General features: G+C 45.4%; 1 protein-coding gene across 8 annotated transcripts in view; it reads left to right on the top strand.

Moving 5' to 3' along the window:
• CCNH (cyclin H) overlaps positions 1-20,441 on the top strand; it is a 249,184-nt gene that overhangs the window by 125,565 nt on the left and 103,178 nt on the right. For all 8 annotated transcript variants that reach the window (XM_086960869.1, XM_086960871.1, XM_086960868.1 and 5 more), the window contains exon 6: positions 6,097-6,260. In XM_086960869.1, coding sequence (XP_086816995.1) covers positions 6,097-6,260 — 164 coding nt within the window. The remainder of the gene's footprint in view (positions 1-6,096; positions 6,261-20,441) is intronic.

The following is a 20,441-nucleotide window of genomic DNA, read 5'->3' as shown; positions in this document are numbered from 1 at the left end:
TGAAACTGGAGCAAAAGATGTAGGATGGTGAAGTGATAATACAAAACAACAGGAGAGTAAGGGTCTAAATAGACACTCCCATGCCCCTCATCAAATCAATATTTCAAACAACAAGAGAGTGTTAAATATAAACATTCAACATAATAGGCTGATAAACAAACAATACTATGCCCAGCACTAGTAAACAATTTAAAGAAGAATGTTAATAAAGAAAGAAGACAGAGTGCACGTGCTCAAAGTACTGGCTAAAAAGAACCCTCAGGCCCCAGTGAGCCACTGGTAGCCGGTTGTCTTCATTGGGTTCTTATGATTAGCTAGACAGGGTGAAAGTGAATTAAAAAGAGTGTGGACTACTCCTCGAAGTAATTTTAATAAGAGGGTAGCTCTAACTCTGTTAAAACCAGAAAATAGAAAATATGATAATTTTCGGACTATTGCGAGGTTATGTGAATTTGAACCAAACAGTCCCTTAGTAAGGTGAAAAAGACAGAATTAAGAGAATGGTCAACATGTTTCTGCTATGTGAGCCCTACTCCGCTCAGCATTCATCAGGACCAGAATATGATACCACTCACTGGTCCGGGCACTCTAAAGTGCTCTGACCCAGTGGTGGAAACTGGGAAACATACGACCTGAAAGTGTCGAAGCTCCTGTGGGAAGTTTTCCCCAGAACGGATTCAATCCTTGTTGCAGTTGAATCTGTACAAGTGAAAAAAAGAACATCCAAAATATGGACCTTTGTAAATATGCATTGCATTGGTGGGCTGTTCAGCCTGTGCACTCGACTATGTTGAACAATTATTCTGTGTAAAACATAAACAATTATATATCCCTTCTAGATGCTAAATTCAGAGGAAGGGTATTTTAATCTGAGATACCAGTGTAGTTATACACTATAACACACATAGTTATGTTTGTGTGTGGTGCTTCATATATTTTTATCAGCGGTGAAAACTTGCTTAAAAACAGTGCTCGGACAACCAAACGATTAAGTGGGAACAGGGTGTGTTCATTCCTAAAAAAACCTCTACAAGAAGCATAACAGGCATAGTCGACCTCCAGGAAGGGAGAGTCAGCTCAACTTACTTAATAACATGAGGTCAAGTGCCCCATGGGCAAGACGGCAGGAGGAAATCTTCACGTTTGGGTTCTCTAAACGTTTGAAAAGAAGAACAACAGGCGGCGTTTCAATAAATAATTCGCCGTGTCGTTATGAAAGTGTAGTAAGGATACAGAAAAGGCAAGGTTGGACTTACATTGCTCCAAACGACTCCCTGCTCGGTAACCTACAAGCAGCCACGTCCGCCGCCCGTAGTAAACGAAGCGGAGACGAGCCGCGGATGAAATACAACGGCAGGACGTGCCTGACGCTGCGTGCGGTCACATGGCTGAGGTGCTCTAAATCTTAAAGGGGCTCGTCTATTTACCGACGTTGTAGTGTACTGAGAAAACGTGTGGCTGAAATAAACGTACTCAGTATAAAAGACGGGTCAAGTGTAAGTGTACACCGTGGTCAAGAGGCCATCTAGAGGGCGGAAATGTGTGCCACGTACAACCTCTAAAAAGGGGACACATCGAATGTGAATACACTCGGCTTTGCAGACACGCACAAGGATAGGGTATGTGAGAGGAAAATGATCCCTATAGAGGACAGTGTATCAGAACGGAGATCATGTTGCTGTCAGTTGTGACCCTTAGTATGGGGAGTCAAATTACATTCCTTGCCTTGCTGCTCTTAAGATAAATGATCTAAGGTGTTTGCATACTAAATGATAGGCATGGATGGTTAACTATTTATCTACGCATGACTGATCCCCAAGGGATGTCGTCATTTAGGCCATTTTGGTGGGTAGAAAGGCGGTATACCCATCGCTGCTCCTTTTCGTATAGAGTACCCTCATTTTTAGTACTTAGTTGTTCAATTATGACCCAAATAACATCGTTGGCACAATGACCCCGGTCCAGGAAGTGGGAAGTTAGTTTGGTGGTGTTCCTGCCACATCTAATGTTACTTCGGTGTTCTCCAATCCTTGTCTTGATTTTTCTGGTGGTCATCCCTATGTATCTGAGGCCACACGGACATGTAATCAAGTAGATGACGTTACTCGAATTACAGTTCGTGTGGCCTCGTAGGTGCCAAGTTTTGCCTTCTTCCAGTTGTAGAGTTTTAGTGGTAGATGTAAGATGGCATACACTACATCCTCCACAAGGGAAATGACCTGTCACTGCAGGCAAACCCCAAGCATTCAGAACTGAAGGGTCCTGTCTGGGTTGGTTAGTTCTAGGACGTGTGTGTACCAAAGCATCATGGAGGCTCCTGTCTCTTTTATATGAAAAGAGTGGTTTTTGCCAGTTCCTTCCATTACTGGTCAAGATTTGTAGTGTATGCCATCTTACATCTACCACTAAAACTCTACAACTGGAAGAAGGCAAAACTTGGCACCTACGAGGCCACACGAACTGTAATTCGAGTAACGTCATCTACTTGATTACATGTCCGTGTGGCCTCAGATACATAGGGATGACCACCAGAAAAATCAAGACAAGGATTGGAGAACACCGAAGTAACATTAGATGTGGCAGGAACACCACCAAACTAACTTCCCACTTCCTGGACCGGGGTCATTGTGCCAACGATGTTATTTGGGTCATAATTGAACAACTAAGTACTAAAAATGAGGGTACTCTATACGAAAAGGAGCAGCGATGGGTATACCGCCTTTCTACCCACCAAAATGGCCTAAATGACGACATCCCTTGGGGATCAGTCATGCGTAGATAAATAGTTAACCATCCATGCCTATCATTTAGTATGCAAACACCTTAGATCATTTATCTTAAGAGCAGCAAGGCAAGGAATGTAATTTGACTCCCCATACTAAGGGTCACAACTGACAGCAACATGATCTCCGTTCTGATACACTGTCCTCTATAGGGATCATTTTCCTCTCACATACCCTATCCTTGTGCGTGTCTGCAAAGCCGAGTGTATTCACATTCGATGTGTCCCCTTTTTAGAGGTTGTACGTGGCACACATTTCCGCCCTCTAGATGGCCTCTTGACCACGGTGTACACTTACACTTGACCCGTCTTTTATACTGAGTACGTTTATTTCAGCCACACGTTTTCTCAGTACACTACAACGTCGGTAAATAGACGAGCCCCTTTAAGATTTAGAGCACCTCAGCCATGTGACCGCACGCAGCGTCAGGCACGTCCTGCCGTTGTATTTCATCCGCGGCTCGTCTCCGCTTCGTTTACTACGGGCGGCGGACGTGGCTGCTTGTAGGTTACCGAGCAGGGAGTCGTTTGGAGCAATGTAAGTCCAACCTTGCCTTTTCTGTATCCTTACTACACTTTCATAACGACACGGCGAATTATTTATTGAAACGCCGCCTGTTGTTCTTCTTTTCAAACGTTTAGAGAACCCAAACGTGAAGATTTCCTCCTGCCGTCTTGCCCATGGGGCACTTGACCTCATGTTATTAAGTAAGTTGAGCTGACTCTCCCTTCCTGGAGGTCGACTATGCCTGTTATGCTTCTTGTAGAGGTTTTTTTAGGAATGAACACACCCTGTTCCCACTTAATCGTTTGGTTGTCCGAGCACTGTTTTTAAGCAAGTTTTCACCGCTGATAAAAATATATGAAGCACCACACACAAACATAACTATGTGTGTTATAGTGTATAACTACACTGGTATCTCAGATTAAAATACCCTTCCTCTGAATTTAGCATCTAGAAGGGATATATAATTGTTTATGTTTTACACAGAATAATTGTTCAACATAGTCGAGTGCACAGGCTGAACAGCCCACCAATGCAATGCATATTTACAAAGGTCCATATTTTGGATGTCCTTTTTTTCACTTGTACAGATTCAACTGCAACAAGGATTGAATCCGTTCTGGGGAAAACTTCCCACAGGAGCTTCGACACTTTCAGGTCGTATGTTTCCCAGTTTCCACCACTGGGTCAGAGCACTTTAGAGTGCCCGGACCAGTGAGTGGTATCATATTCTGGTCCTGATGAATGCTGAGCGGAGTAGGGCTCACATAGCAGAAACATGTTGACCATTCTCTTAATTCTGTCTTTTTCACCTTACTAAGGGACTGTTTGGTTCAAATTCACATAACCTCGCAATAGTCCGAAAATTATCATATTTTCTATTTTCTGGTTTTAACAGAGTTAGAGCTACCCTCTTATTAAAATTACTTCGAGGAGTAGTCCACACTCTTTTTAATTCACTTTCACCCTGTCTAGCTAATCATAAGAACCCAATGAAGACAACCGGCTACCAGTGGCTCACTGGGGCCTGAGGGTTCTTTTTAGCCAGTACTTTGAGCACGTGCACTCTGTCTTCTTTCTTTATTAACATTCTTCTTTAAATTGTTTACTAGTGCTGGGCATAGTATTGTTTGTTTATCAGCCTATTATGTGGGATGGTGAAGTGAGTCAGTTGCAGGATCAAGAGGTAATAGCCTTAAGTCCTAGCCCTATAGATGATTGGTCAGAGATGGAGGATATGGTTTCGTGACGCAAAAGAGCACTGTTTGGATGTCCTCCAATAGTTTCCAGGTCTGGAAACAAAGGTTTCTGCAGCACATTCCCAAATATGATAACTATGTGCAAGACCGAGATTACAGAACAGGGTTTGTGAGCGTCTCAACTAGACTCATAACGTGAACAGGGTGGCATGAACGGAGAAGGTGGGAAGTGTAGCTCAGGAAGGACTTGGGAACACACCTTGCCTCCAGATATGAAACCTCTAAAACGCAAGAAGGCTCTTAAAGAAATCAAGTGATGCAAAAACACCATCAAAGACAAATTTGCTACGGTACCGTTTTCAGAAATCCTTGCTCTGCAAATTTGAAAAATGAACTGAGATGGAGTTAACTACCAGTAGAGGGCATTGCAAGTTACAGGCGTGGTCTGTGTGCCTTACCAGGCGTTGTCTATTTTTTGCCTGCATTACATTCGCCTTCCTATTTTTGCTTCTCTTTTTGAAAAGAGCTAGTTAAGTAATAGAAAGTTGCACTGTATGCATTTACTTGTTTAGATTTGCACTTCACCACTGAAATAAAAAGGAAGATTGATTCCAAATCGAATATTTTTTTCTAAAGAAAAATATTATTATTTGTGTTTCCAAATCCCCCTTATAGATCAAGAGATTCATTACCCAAGAATATGAGTGACCATTCCATGATAGATCAGATTTAACTGTTCTTTCTTGAGCTTTTGGTAGCTCTCATACCGTGGAGCCATAATGCCTTAAATGTGCGAAGGCCAGGGATGTAGAAAAAAGTATCAATTACCGAGACTCTCGAACTCAGTTGAGAAACTTGGTCTCTTTTTTTTCTGTTACTCCCCTTCCTTCTCTTCTTTCTGTCGTAATGTAGTTACTTCTACTATTGTTGAGAAAGGACTACAAGAGATGTCCAACAGGTGAGTCGAAGGGCCTGGACCTAGAAAGGCACCTTGAATGGTGTCTGGCTCTTCCCAGTGCTTTGACAAACCATTCCAGTCCCTGTCTGTGCAGGTAATCTTCAAGTCATGCACATAAAGGACGAGGGTATATGATGAACAACTCATGATAATAGTATATTTATATTGAGACTTCTCCTTTTTTTAGAGGACATTCCAGTTCCATTATGGGTCACATTACATTTCTAACTAGGCTTGTACTACGCGCTCCCTCCACATCTAGCACTGGTGACGTATTTCTTCACAGCTTCTCTCCTTCCCAGAATATTATCATGTAAGGTATTGCTTTAAAGAAAAATATTTTTGGCACCAGGAATGGTACACTATCGTTATAAAAGAATACTCACTTTGGGAATATAGGGAAGGCAAATTTAGCATTCTACTTGTATTGAAAGTCTAATCAATGTAGGCAAGTGTCTTAGTATTGTATAAGCTTCTGAACCTGTGCCATTTTGTACACTTTTGTTAGTTTGTTGAAATCAGATGTGTCCTAAATAGAACATGCAACCGTGAGACTTGCAACAACGTTCCGTTTAATGTGTCCTGTGAAGAGTTAATAGTGTAATTTGCCAATTAAACTGGACAGGACTAACTTCTATTTATTGTTTGCTAGACACGTTATCCAATGCTTGAAAATCCAGAAGTCTTGAGAAAAATGGCTGATGACTTCCTGAATCGAGTTTCATTGACTGATGCCTGCCTGTTGTTTACACCTTCAAAGATAGCACTTACTGCTATCCTCTCGACAGCTTCCAGGGCTGGCATTAATATGGAAAGGTAGGGACGAGTTACTTTATTACTTTTTGCTCTTACATCTGTTAAAAAAACAGGTTAAATATAACACATTTCTTGTGAACTGTGTTTGGAAGAGAACATGTATATTGGTCTAGTTGACTTTTTTCTTCAAGTTTTAGGTTTGCCTTAAAAAACTAAAAGCATTAACCGTCTCACCAACCTTATTTAATAGCAAAAAAATAACTGAAATTAAAAAAATACCTGCTTAGAGGACTTTGGGTCAGATATCAATATCTATTTGTCTGATCAACTGTCTTTCACATTGTTGGGATGAAGAGGTCTCTTGCATGGTGACAGATTTGCATCCTTGCCCGGATTGTCCCCCAAGTGCAACAATATGAGGATCCCTGATGCTGATTTTTGTTGTCATGGGCAAACATTGATTATGCATGTGTGCATGTGTGCCATGACTTATACCTGTCTGTCGTTCTGCTGTCTTGTTGAAGCAGGTGGGTGCGTGGTGTGGTGCTCAGATTGCTACCCTCCTAGTGGTAAAAGGTTACTACCTTTACCAGGAGTTAGGTAGCACAGGCGTGGTGATGTCTGAGGACAAAGGTTGGGCTGAGAGAGTCATAAAGAGTAGGGGGGGTCCTGGGGTAATCATCTGATGGACATTCCACTGTGGATGATACCCCGGTGTGAACCTCGAGTAACTTCAATGGCCTGTTGTGAGGCTAGCAGATTTTGAGTCGCTCCTGATGTGGCAAACTGCTTTCTAGAGGAAGGGCAAGGCAAACGAGGGTGCACCTTAAAAGAAAGCAGACCCCCAACACAAACGTCAAAGACTGGGAGCCTAAATCACATTTGTTTTCTGGAAATGGACTGTAGAAAAGGGAGCTTGAGCCCCCAAAATTGTGTACTGTCAAGCAGCCAGTCAGGCTATGCGTGGAGAAGTTCTGCAAGACTTCTGCCTGTTACCAGGACTGTGGGCTAAGATGTCCCACTATCCCAGCTTGGTAAGGGGACAGCACCCAGAGACATCCAGGACCGCCTGCCCCTGGAGCCTGGAGTACCAGGGCCTTCTGGCCTGCCTGCTTGCTTGCCAAGACCATGGTGCCCTATCCGGAGGAGGATAGCACTGGAGGACGTGAAGGATCCTGGCGATTGGATCACAGTAGCAAAGTATGAGGAGATGGCTTCTGCTCCGATCAGGCCTTTGTACATGTGCAGAGTCAAGTCGGCCACTCTATATGCCAGATGGTGCTGCCGCAAAGTTAGATGTGGTTGTGCTGATTGAGTGAGTGTTGCCCATGTGCAGAGCGAAATCGACAACCCCATAAACCAGTGGGGGGCACCATAAAGATTGCCAGATAACTGTGACGTTGAGGACTTCGCCTTGGTGAGGTGGGAAATCCGCAACCCTTTGTGCCACAGGGGGGCACTGTGAAGAGGAAATTACTGCTGTTCTGATTGGGTCATCGTATGGTGATGGTGGGAAGTCAGCGATTTTGTAAGCTACAGGGGGTCTCTGTGAAGATGTAATTACTGCTGTGCCGATTAGGCCATTGCCCAAGTACGGAGTGAAGTCAGTGACGCCTATGCCAGAACGGGCCACCGGAAAGGACAAGAACCATTGCTGGGTTAAAGCCATCGTCCAGATGAGAGGCCTTCATGATGATCCCTTACAGAGGATCCGAACCAGAGCAATCTCCTCCTTCCCCTGTGGTTAGGACCAGAGGAACTTAGTCTCACCAGGGGTAGCACCGTGGATAACCAGCCGCTGTCCCTGCAGAACAGCAAGTACTACTCATCGATAGCAGCCGCTGCGGCCATCCACGAGTGAAACATTCCCCGAGACTTGCGTTGTACAACGCCTGCAGGAGTGGGTAAGACTAAATATAGGGCCAGATTGCCTCGGGAGAACTTGTTTTGCCATATTGTGCTTCATGCGCAGGAACACCTTAGACTTTTTAAAAGAGTCGGAGTGTTACTCCTGAGACTCTTACTACTAGTTGGGCCTACCCTGAATGACGACTATAATGAATGGGAAATAACCCCTACCGGTAGTGAGAGGGAAGTGGGATTCAGGGACGAGCCCATTGAACACTAGAGCCCTGACCCAGGGGGCTGTTTGTATTGTTTGGGTATGCCATATTTTAACTTATAGCTGTATATAAATACTCAATTTTTCCGTAAAACCAAGTATGCTACAGGACAATCATTTATTGCTGCTATAGAACGTATTTTCAGTTGTGAGCCTGTGTTTACCACCCTGTATCTTTCTCCTTCCACCCCTGAGAAAACTTTGGCTGCTCGACCCCACAAACTACTGCTGAGAGCTGAAGGAGTACTTAGCCCAGTTGCTAAGCACCCATGGTACTTTGGGCCCGAGACGTCATGAGTAAAAGGCCTCAACCCCCACGGTTGGGCCCAGTAGCTACTGCTTGCCCTGTGGCCCCCTGAAAGGGGTTCTGATGCACATTTTGCTTCCTCTCACCACAGCTTACAGCTCAGGCAATAGGAAAGCTCACTTTAGCCATTGTCTCTTGCATTTTGCCTGATCACTTGTGAACATCCCAAAGGAAAGAAGTGTACGGTCAATGTTAAGTCTGATAGGCCAAATATTTACTTCAGCATTGCATTTATTAATTTTTTCTCTCTGCCTGTTCTGAATAAATCTGCCTGCTTGTAAAGCACCTGTATTGTTCGATTAATTTTGTCTGGAATATTTCACTGTTTATATTGCAAGCATTCGACCTCCACATTTAAGTGTTAGCAGGTTTTCTTTTCTTTTTTTATTTTCGTGGCATGTGCTTGCATTATTAAACAATTGTCACAATTTGCCAAGGCAAGGATTAGTCTATTTTCTAATGCTTTTTCTAGAATAGTGTTTACAAGCGAAGGGGCCTATCAAGGTATAAACACAAACTATACGAAAACATGTAAGAAATTGGCTTTAGCATAGATTTTGGAAGTACTGCAGACTTAAACCACCAAACTGAACTGAGTTGCAAACAGCAGAATTAAGTTACATAGCCTTATGCAAATGTGCATAGATATCCAGCATAGGTCCCGGGTGACCTTTTCCGTGACAGATGTTCAATCTTTCCACAGCCAGTAAAAGTGCATGTAATAAACCTAAAGGAAGCTTATTTAGGTAGTCCGCGAATATCTTGAAAATCTGGGATCGCCCTCCAAGAAGAACGTGGGTAAACCTAGTAGGGTGACCAACCGTCCGTTCATTTCACGGACTGTCTGTAATTTGGATCTCACGTTCGTTGTCCGTTACGATCACTTTTACGGATGCCTTTTTCTATGTAATTTTGGGCATTGGGGAACATCACTATTCCCCTCCCAGAAGCCTCCGCTCCCTGATGGGGCCACCTCAAACTCCTTTGAGCACAGGAGCAGCCCCACCCCGCCCATTGGAGTGGTGTGGCGCACTGGTTAGAGGCGGCAGACCCGGAAGCAGAGGACGGCCCGGGACCAGGGTTCAATTCCCAACGCGGCAGGGTCGTGAACCAGGGTTAGCAGACTTGATAATTCTCGCCTCGGTGCCTACTCTAACCAGGGATTACACTCGGCAACTCTGGGCATTAGCTTGCCTCATCTCCACAACGGCCCCCCACAAACGCCGGGGATGCCTGGTTTCACCTTGGAGATACCCAGGAGGGAACATCTCACAGGGAAAGCCAGGACGGGTTCCCCAGCGATCTATAGCGCCAGGACGCCTCCGAGTAGCAGTGCGCTTTACAAGACACACACATTTACATTGTCATTCTGTCTGCAGCAGATCACCACATACAGAATGACAATAGGCCAGACTGTGCTCTTACTGCATGGGATGGGCCTCCTCCTGCCTTGGTCTAGGGCAGGACATTTAGTCAGGTAGAAGAAATGAACGAAAACGCCCATGCTGCTAGGTGAGAATCCAATTCATGAAAGTAAGCTGATGAAAGAAGTTTAAAAAAAAAAAAAGGGTTATGGGTCTTTCACTGTATAATCATTTTAAAACTGATGCATTTTCAATGTTAAATTCAACAAAGCCATGGTTGCTGCTTTTTTTTATGTAACTAGAAACGATTGACAAAGCCAATAGTTATTGCTTGTAGGTGTAACACTACTTGTTGTGTTATATATCTGGATGCAATGACAGAAGCAGCAAATTAAAAGCCGAGCGGCACAGTATGCTAAGCACGGATCTTTAGCTTACTCCTTTATAGCCATGCCCTCAATTACATCGAACACCCCCTTTGGAGCGACCCCCAGTATATTCTTCCCACTTAAAGCCCTAGAAACAACACCATGTCACAGTGGCACTGTGCATCATGCATGCCTCCTGACTTCCACTTTTTTTGATTGCCTATGTACAGGGGCATAGTGAGGGGAGGTCCTTGATGGGCCTCTTCTGTCTGCAACTCAAAAGACAAAGGCTCAGCTCATAGCTAATGTGAAAAGGTTTGTAAGTGAAGGGATGGCTGGATGGATTAGTTAAAGTGTGAATAGATGAATGAAAGGGTGAATGGATGGATAATTGGAGAAAGGATGGACGGATGAGTGAGTGGAAGGATGGATGAGAGAAAAGGTAAATAGATGGATGTATGGGTGGAAGGATAAAAGGATGGATGAGTGAAAGGGTGGATAACAGGTGAGTGAATGGGTGGATGGATGAGTGAACGGATGAATGGATTGATGAATTGATAAGTGAAAGGATGGATGGATCAGTAAATTGGTGGATGTAAGGCTGGATGAGTGAGTGACAGGGAGGGTGGATGGACATAAGGGTGGATAGATGAGTCAAAGAGTGATCGGCTGGATGGATGACATGATGGATGGATGGATTGGTGAAGGGATAGATGGATGATTGAATAGGCTGGATGGATGACAAATGATGGATGAGTGAAGGAGTGAAAGGATGGATGGATGAGTGATGAAGTCAATGGATGGATTAATGAATGGATGGATGAGTAGATGGAAGGATGGATGGCTAAATGAAAGCGGAATGACGAGAGAAAGGGTGGTTGGATGGGTGACTGAAAGGAGGAATGGGTGAAAGGATGAGTGACTGTGTGGATATATTAGTAAGTGAAAGGATGGCTGGATTGGGGAAAGGTTAGATGGCTGGAGGGATGCGTGGAAGAGTGGATGGATGAGTGTACGGATGGACAAGGTGACAGGATGAATGGAGGAATGGATGAGTGAAAGGGTGTATGGAGGGATGGATGAGTGGAAGGATAGATGAAGGATAGGTTTGTAAATGGTTGAATATTTATATGGATGGGCACACAGATGGAAGGACAGAATTAATGGTGATAGACTGAATGATGGATAAAAGAACGATTACACCTTGTAACCCTCATTATCTTAAGTACATTTCCTATAGATTGACTTTCACAATTATCATGTCATTGTCTCTAGAAAATATGTGTGATGTAACGCACTCCAACACCCTGTCCTACTTACTTGGGATGAGTAGCACTATAAAAGAAATTAAATACACATGAGAGAGGGTCTATGTGACGAGGAGGGTCACTATTAGAGAGTGGTAGCAAGGCCGGACCAGGCATTGGGTGTTTTCCAGGGAGGCTGGGACAGTGTAGGGGGCGGTTTTGCTACCATAAAAAGACCTGCACATTTGCTCAAAGCTGTGCACATACTGAAAAACCATGAAGAACACACTTGTCTAAACCTAAAATAAACTTCTTTTCACTTGTACCTAAATGGTTGTCTATTTACTTACTTATATACTACTGTGCGAACTTTTCTGATGTGTCTGTAAAACATACCTTTTGTCCTGAATTTTGACCCCTTGTCCTGAATTTTTACACTCACTGTCCTGAATTTGCACCCATGCCAGTTGGTCACCCTACACCTAGTCATTTCCCAGTCATCACAAGTAGTACGGTGACCCTTCCCAACCCCTCGAGCATTATTTGATAAAGAGGAGCAATTGTTGCAATATTGGTTATCCTTTAATGTGAAGCCCTCTCCCTACTGGCATCGCAACAAACTACTGTGTTAGCATCACAAAGGAACCCCTAGCCTCCCCCATCAATTAATCAGTATTTATTTTACATTACAATCTAGTTTGTACAGTATATGTTCCAAAACATAATTACTTTTTTCAACAATATTTTTATTTGCCAAATTCAATTCATACATAGGTTACATATATTCAGTTACAAAGATTTAAATTAACCACGTATACTTTCATAAAGGTATTTACATTATCAAGGACAGAAAACAATCTGATACATCATTCATGTTTCAGATTGTTCCGCAGTTGTCAATTACTCTGGGCAGTCAGCGCTCCACTGGTCGCTAGCTTGGTCGGTCTTCTTCTATCCTATCTGTCACAAGGGCCACATGGAGGTGTGTTATCAGTGGTCTGCAGCCTAGATAATTCTAGTAGTTGCTGCATAGTATCAGGTTCTTGTGGTTTGTCAAGGAATGTTGTTCAACTACTTCGGGCAGTCTGCTCTAATCTAGCATAGTGCAAAAACTGCTCCTGAGCTAGTCAGTTGACACCCTATTTATTTGCAAATGTATATGCTTTTACGGTCACGTGTGACCTTTAAAGTTGTGTCTTCAATGAAACGGAACTGAGGCCTTCTTTGAAGGGATGGCTTTCAGAATTGTTCTGAATACTCCTAGTTTTGCAATAGACTTCTGCTGGTCGTGAGTTGTAAAGATAACATTTCGGCTGATCTAAAAGCTATACAGTTGATGTGACATTTTCTTTAGGTCTCGTGGGCGTGGCAGCGTAAAGCGCTGCTCCGCCCCTGCGAGAGATATTGTATATGTAAGATTTCAAAAAGGTACTCTAAGCCCCGCCTCGCCTTTCCACTGGGTAACGTCAGCGTTTATGGTAAACGCTGGCTTCCCATTGGAAAGGAGGGTTTTTCGTTGCCGCCCTGTCCGTTTTTTGGACGGCCCCTCCGGACACCATTGCCTGCTTTGTGGCTGCTGTGAAGACTTTTTTTATCTACTTGTTTATTTTAACAAGCAGATAAGAAAAGTCTTCAGTACAGCCATGAAGCAGACCCGCTGTTTTGAGCACTTCCCCCTCCTCTCCCACTTGTTTTTGCTCTATTACAGCAGCCACCTCTGGAATTCCATCTCCAGCACAGACAAACCTCGGCTGCGGCCTCCCACGCCGCCCCTCCCTGGGCACGCTCAGCTGCCATGGAGTCCCGGGGCTGGTTTGTTTAAACGCTTGTTCTTTATTATCACACATGTGAGCACCTTCAAATACCCGACTTCAGGCTGTGAGTGGTTCAAATGTTGTGTATTAGACTTAATAGACTATAATGTTGCTCTCTATATATTATAAGAATCGAGGCCACATAAACAGTTGATCGAAAAGAGGGCAGAAATGAGTCCAAGTTCAGATTATAAACAGTTTTTTGTAATAATGTCCTGTTGGTTTAGTGATGCATTCTGGTTTACAGGGTGAAGTACTTCCGCAGGGGGAAGTACTTCCACACCTTCATCACACTTTTCATATTTTGAAAAGACTGTAATATATTTTTTATGTGATGTTTGTTTCACCGTCTCCGTGACAAACATTTTCGTGGGTTGGCTGGTGCAAGGGCATTTAGAGCCAAGCCAGACCCCTGGTCCGGTTATCCATGTTAATGTGTTGGATCGCTCATATCTGTGTATTCTGTGTTCTCTGTTCTTTCGATCTGTTTGGATAGGATTGTGTTGGCACTGAGTCCGGGAGATGTATAGCGCCTAGACTCCCTTCTTGTGGGATGTTCGCACTATAAATATACTGATGGCCTGTACAGGGGCCAGGAAGCTGCTTCTGGAGTGGCTCAGGTGAAATGCATGAATGGCCAGGCCTCTGACAGGACACTGGCTCCATGTCACAGCTCCTGGAGCCAGGTCCTCTGGGAGCTCTGCCGGCAGTGGAGCCTCATCCCCCCTCCCCCCCCCCCCCCCCCCACTCCCCCACCCCCAGGCCCCTGGGAGGCCGTTTATTAGCAAGCTTGGAGAGGTGCCTGATTGGAGCAGCAATTTCCCCGCTCAGCTGTTCCCATACTCAGCACCTGCTAGGTCCGTGGAGGGGTTGTCGGGTGACCTTGAGTCCTTCCAGGTGGGTAATAAGATACAGCATCAAAGAACAGCCACCGGCGCTTAGTGTCACTGTCTCACCGCGACCTCTGATGCCACCCCGCCATCTCCTCTCAGTTGACAAGCCGCTCCCCTCTCGCCAGCTCCAATTTCCTTTCGCCCTTTGCCGGTCTCTTCCAGCCTGTCTCCTTCGTAGCTCTTTCTGCTCAGTATATTTTATTCCCTCCATCTCCTGCTCTCCCCTCATGTCTCTGCCCCTCTCTCTTCTTTCCTGCATCCATGGCTGGCTGTCTCGTCTCCCTTCGCACTGGGAGAGGGGCAGTCCACAAGCAAGCGCTTGTAAATGGTTTCATGTCACAAGCAGGCTCTACACACAACGATTAAATGCGGAATAAAATATAGTGTTCGAGGCATATGAGCTGCAGACCACACACTGTTGCATTAGATCACCATCTGGTGGTGGGCCCTGATGATTACTCATCAGTGACTAACTACTCCTCTGAGGCGGAAGCCGGAGGACGAGACAGCCATTATTTTAAAAGTATTATTTTGTATTCTCTGTTGCGCCTATTATAACTTTTTTGCCTCTTTTTTAAACTTTCACTCACCCCTGCCTCGCCACATTCAGTGCCCGCTCCACGCGCAGACGATTGGGAGCTGACGCGTTGGATGCAGGGCTTGCCGCCATATCGGGGGTTCGAGTCAGTCAGCGCACCAGTGCAGGGATGAGTCCCGCCCTCCCGCCTACTTAAGTCGCTCACTACACCGCGCGCCCAGATCAGTGACTAACTACTCCTCTGAGGCGGAAGCCGGAGGACGAGACAGCCATTATTTTAAAAGTATTATTTTGTATTCTCTGTTGTGCCTATTGTAACTTGTTTGCCTCATTTTTAAACTTTCACTCACCCCTGCCTCGCCACATTCAGTGCCCGCTCCACGCGCAGACGATTGGGAGTTGACGCGTTGGATGTAGGGCTTGCCGCCATATCCGATTCGAATCAGTCAGCGCACCAGTGCTGGGATGAGTCCCACCATCCTCTACCCCTATATAAATCAAACCACTTCCTGTCCGCGCAGCGGGCGGGCGCAGCGGGCGCGCCGAAGGCAAGCTGGTCTACGCCCATCCGGGCCTAGGGCCACTCCCCCTGGTCAATTGTACCCTAAAGCGTCAAAGGTCCCTGTAACGATCACCTACACCTCCTCACAACTCTTAGCACTCAGTCCATCCCCTAACCTACCTTATTGTATGCCATTAGTTCTTCATACAGATCTTTTGGTAGGCCCTTTCCAATGTCTTGCTTGCAGAAGACATTCTCTTTTACCTGTTACCCCCAAACCGGTTCTGGCAGCACTCATTAATGTCCGCTCCCTTCCCAAACACAAACTAGATATCTTGGAGCTCATTTCTTCGTACAACTTAGATCTACTGTTTGTCACAGAGACTTGGGGTGACAACTCCTCTGGCCCAGACTTCAAAGCAGCCTTACCTGATGGATATTGCGTGAACAGATTAGACAGAACTGTTAAAAAAGGTGGTGGTATAGCCAATATACATAGAGACTGTTATAAAAACCACAGCCCTTAACTATGGAGGCTGTGAAGCCTTTTCTTTCTCTATCTGTCTTTCCAGCAACCAATCTTTCACAGGCGCTTTGCTCTATCGCCCTCCTGGCCCTAAAGCTAACTTCCTGCGAGTCTTCACAATCACGTCGAGACCACAGCTGGAGCTCCTCATTACACCATACTAGGAGACTTCAATTTCCATTTGGAATCCCTTACTGACAATGATACCATCTCCCTTATTAGTGATTTTCTAGCCGTAGGCCTTCGTCAACTTGTCACCCTGCCTACGTATAAGGCAGGACATACCCTTGATGGTATATTCACTAACCACCCTTACATTTGGATTTCCACTCCTATTCCCTTCACTTGGACAGATCATTCTGCAGTTTTCTTCTCAGTTAAAGCTAGGTCCCCTCGTCCTCAAGTAAGACCATCATCCCCAGCTTTAACCCAAGACTGGAAAAACATTGATATTCCTCTTCTTGCCTCAATGCTGACTAATGTCTTCAATGTGGCGGAGCCGGATCCGGCATTAGCATCTAGTAATTACCTCAAAAACCTGGACACTGCGTGTACCACACTGGCACCTCCCAAGACCATTCTCCGTAACCGAAGGTTTCCTTCCGCTCCATGGTTCTCTGAATCCCTCCGTTTACAAAGACAACACTGTAGAAACTTGGAAGGCCACTGGCGCAGGCACTACAACCCCCTTGATAAACACTCTTATAAAAGCGCCCTGTCCAAGTATAAAGATCTTATCTCCTCAGAAAAACCTACTTACTTTACTACTCAAATTAATGTGGAAGACAACTCTGCAAAAAAAGTTTCAGGTGGTCAACCACCTCTCTAATCCCCCCTAACCCTCCTCCCGACACTTCTCAAGCCCTCTGCAATTCTCTTGCAGACTTCTTCTTGGACAAAGTCACTTCCATCTTTTCTGCCTTCCTTCACGAGCCTTCTTCAACACACAATACTGCTAGGTACGCCTGTACCAACACCTCTTCTTCTTTTCCTACGTTTAATCAGGTTTCTGAGGAACATATTTCTCATCTAATCTCTACCATTAAATCAGGCTCACCCCTTGACCCATGTCCTCCTTCCATCCTCAACCTCATTCCGGATGCCATCTCTCCCGCTTTAGCCAACATTTGCAATACCATGTTCCTTACAGGTTCCTATCCTTCAGTCAGGAAAAAGGCCATTATCAAGCCACTTTTAAAAAATCTACCCTGGATCCCACATCACCTTCCAGCTACAGACCTATCGCCTGTCTCCTGTTTCCCGCCAACATTTTTGAAAATCTTATGAAGAGGCAGCTTTCCAAATTCATTGACTCTAACCACCTGCTTGATGATACTCAATTCGGATTCAGGCAAGGGCACTGAACGGAGACGGCCCTTATAAAAGCGGCTGACAAAATTAGAATGACTCTAGATAAGGGCGTTGCAGCAGTTTTGATACTGCTTGACTTGTCCGCGGCCTTTGACACGGTCGATCATGCTACTCTGATCGACCGTGTCTCAGCGATTGGTATTCAACATAAAGCCAAAGATCTTCTTGCATCTTTTCTTGCCAAACGCACTCAAACTGTAAAATTAGGCTCCTTCCTTTCCCCCACTTTTCCCCTTAATTGTGGTGTGCCGCAGGGCTCCTCACTAAGTCCGACCTTGTTCAATATTTACGTCTCGGACTTAGCGAGGGTGATCAAGTCTTATGGAATCTGTCTTACAACCTACGCCAACAACACCCAGCTGGTTCTATCAGTACATCAGGATGGTCTCTCAGTTGCAGCTAACTTCCAAGAGGGAATGCTTGCTATTAGCTCCTGGATGTCCTCCAATTGCTTAAAATTAAACTCTGGAAAGACAGAGGTAATGACCTTTGGGAAGCTTGAACCTGCCTGGTCCCCCCTCTGGTGGCCTAGTGAGATGGGTCCTCCACCCGAACCCGTTACTAAGGTTCGTAACCTTGGAGTCGTGTTTGACGACAGACTGCTGTTCCACCATCATGTCAATGCGGTCGTTTCCACCTCCTTCTTTTTTTTTTTTTAAACCTTTATTTATGAAATGCACATTACACAGCGTCTGCCTACAACCCCTCAGGGCCGGCCGCTATGACACATATTGAAAGAATAAAGCAGGACAGTACACTTCTAAGACGATCACTGAGCACACATTATAGTGTGGAGCATAAAATGTACTAAAAGGATATCAGAGGTTTAATTTTTTGATTTTGTCGAAGAAAAACAACAACACAAACACATGGCATCATACTGGCAAGGGTCATAAGAGGGGGGGAAAGGGGAAAAGGAGTAAATATAGGAAGGCACGAATCTGGCAAGGGGGGGTGATCATGAAGGAAGAAAGGATACAGGTGATATGAAAAACAAAAAACGGAACGCCAATCATGGGGAGGAGGGGACAGGAATCTCATAATCGAGTGGAGGGGAACAAATATCGCCACGGTATGAATTCCACTGTGCCCAAACCCTGGACCACTTTCTGGGACGACCCCGTGCCTCATACACCGTCTTTTCTCGAAACATGCACCAGTCCATGTTATCCTTCCAGGCACTGAGCCGTGGTGGTCTGGCAGAGCCCCAGAGCTGAGCTATGTCCCTCTTGGCAACCATGTTGCCCAGAGTGATCCAGAACGTCTGAGCAGCAGTACAGTCCGTAGGCTCCCACACATTGAGCAAGCAACACCGTGCCTCAGGAAGGAGGGGGACTCCTGTGACACGTCCCATCACATCATGCACCCTGGACCAGAAGGCCGAGACAACCTGACATTCCCATAGAACAAGAAGAAAAGTACCATCCATACCACACCCACGCCTACACCGTCCATCCGTCGCAAGCCCCATTCGCACCAGTCGCATACCAGTTACATACACACGGTGGAGGATCTTTAGCTGGACAAAACGAAGTCGGGCCGGAATAGCCACTTCCTTAGGGGAAGAAACAGCCGACTGCCAGTCCTCATCGTCTAGTTCAAGCCCGTCCGCTGTCCAGGAAGCACGGAGTTTCCCCAGCTGGTCAGCCCTGTTGTTAATGAGCTTCTTGTATATTAAGGAAATCGTACTATCGGGGACGTGTCCGTCTAGGATACGATCCTCCAGCGGGGAGGATTGTGGAATATCAGTCCCGGGGGGAAAGGCTGAGGACAAGGCATGTCGAACCTGCATATACCGAAAATGTTCCCTATCATCAAGCCGGTATTCCAGTTTCAGAGCCAACTCCTTCTTTACTCTAAAGAAAATCAAGAAGCTTCTCCTTTACCTTCCCACAACAGCTGGGAACACATTGATCAGCACCCTTATTTTTTCCAGAACGGATTACTGCAATGCCCTCCTTCTTAACGCGCAGGAAAAGGTTCTAAATAAGCTTCAACTGGTGCAGAATGCCTCAGCTAGAATCTTATTGGGCATACCCAAGTACACCTCTATTACCCCTTTCATTCGACAGCTTCACTGGCTTCCTGTCAAAAGCCGTACAAAATGTAAGGCACTATGTATTGCTATTAACAATTGCTATTAACAATTCTGACCCGCAGTTTCTTAAACAAGCTTTTCGTCCTCTTGTACCTCTCAGGACACTTCGCTCATCTTCAGCTCATCTGCTTAATGTCCAACGTACTAGGAAAGCTAACTGGGGCGACAGATGTTTCGTGATTTCCACTGCTAGATTATGGAATTTTCTTCCCCTCACCATTAAAACTTCATCCACCCTCCTCAGCTTCAGGAAGCAGTTAAAAACTTGGTTGTTTATACACTAAAGGTATGTTATTATCATTTGATCAGTTAAGCGCTAAGACACCCTCGGTATTTGCGCGCTGTAAAAATTGCAACAACATAAACATTACACTTTGTTGTTGTCTTGGAAGAGTCTTTGTCTGCTGGGTGACTCCTCCCTTAGACCGTAGTGCGCATGGGCATCGGCTCCATCCTGAGACTGTTTTTTTCCGCCATCGGGTTCGGATGTGTTCATCGTTCGGTCCCGTTACCAATCTATTTTCGAATTCATAAATCAAACTACAATATCAATATCATCTTCGACACTGATTCCGGTCACCCGCGTCGAATAGAGGATCCACTTCTCCATTCCAGTACTCGTCGGGCAGTTGGGCCCAACTGAGCCATTGGGCCTTTGGCTCATGGAAAGAACACAGTTCAAGAAGTGCCTTAAGTGCGGACACAAGTTTCCCTGCACCGACCTGCATGAATTTTGCAACCTGTGCTTGTCTCCAGAGCACGAGAGTCGAGACTGTGAGGCCTGCGCTTCGTTCCGGTCCAAGAAAACAGTCCGGGACTGTCGAGCTCGAAGAGCTATGACGTCGCTTCCGAGGCAGAGGACTCCGGAGCAGAGAGATCGATCCGAAGATGACTATCTTCTTCCAGCTGGTCAACAGGTCGTGAGTAAGAGCGTCGACCCTGTTCACCCCTCCATACCGGAACAGGCTTCGGTTCCACCCCCACATTCAGGTCTGGGTGCACACCGATCGAAAATCTCCGATGCCCCGCCTTTGGGCTCGGCAGTGAAGACTATTAAAAAGCTTCTGGTCGACTCGAGCTCGAGTCAGACC

This window comes from Lissotriton vulgaris, chromosome 3_1 (assembly GCF_964263255.1).
Source record: "Lissotriton vulgaris chromosome 3_1, aLisVul1.2, whole genome shotgun sequence".
Taxonomy (NCBI): domain Eukaryota; kingdom Metazoa; phylum Chordata; class Amphibia; order Caudata; family Salamandridae; genus Lissotriton; species Lissotriton vulgaris.
This window is presented reverse-complemented; position numbering and strand designations above follow the sequence as displayed.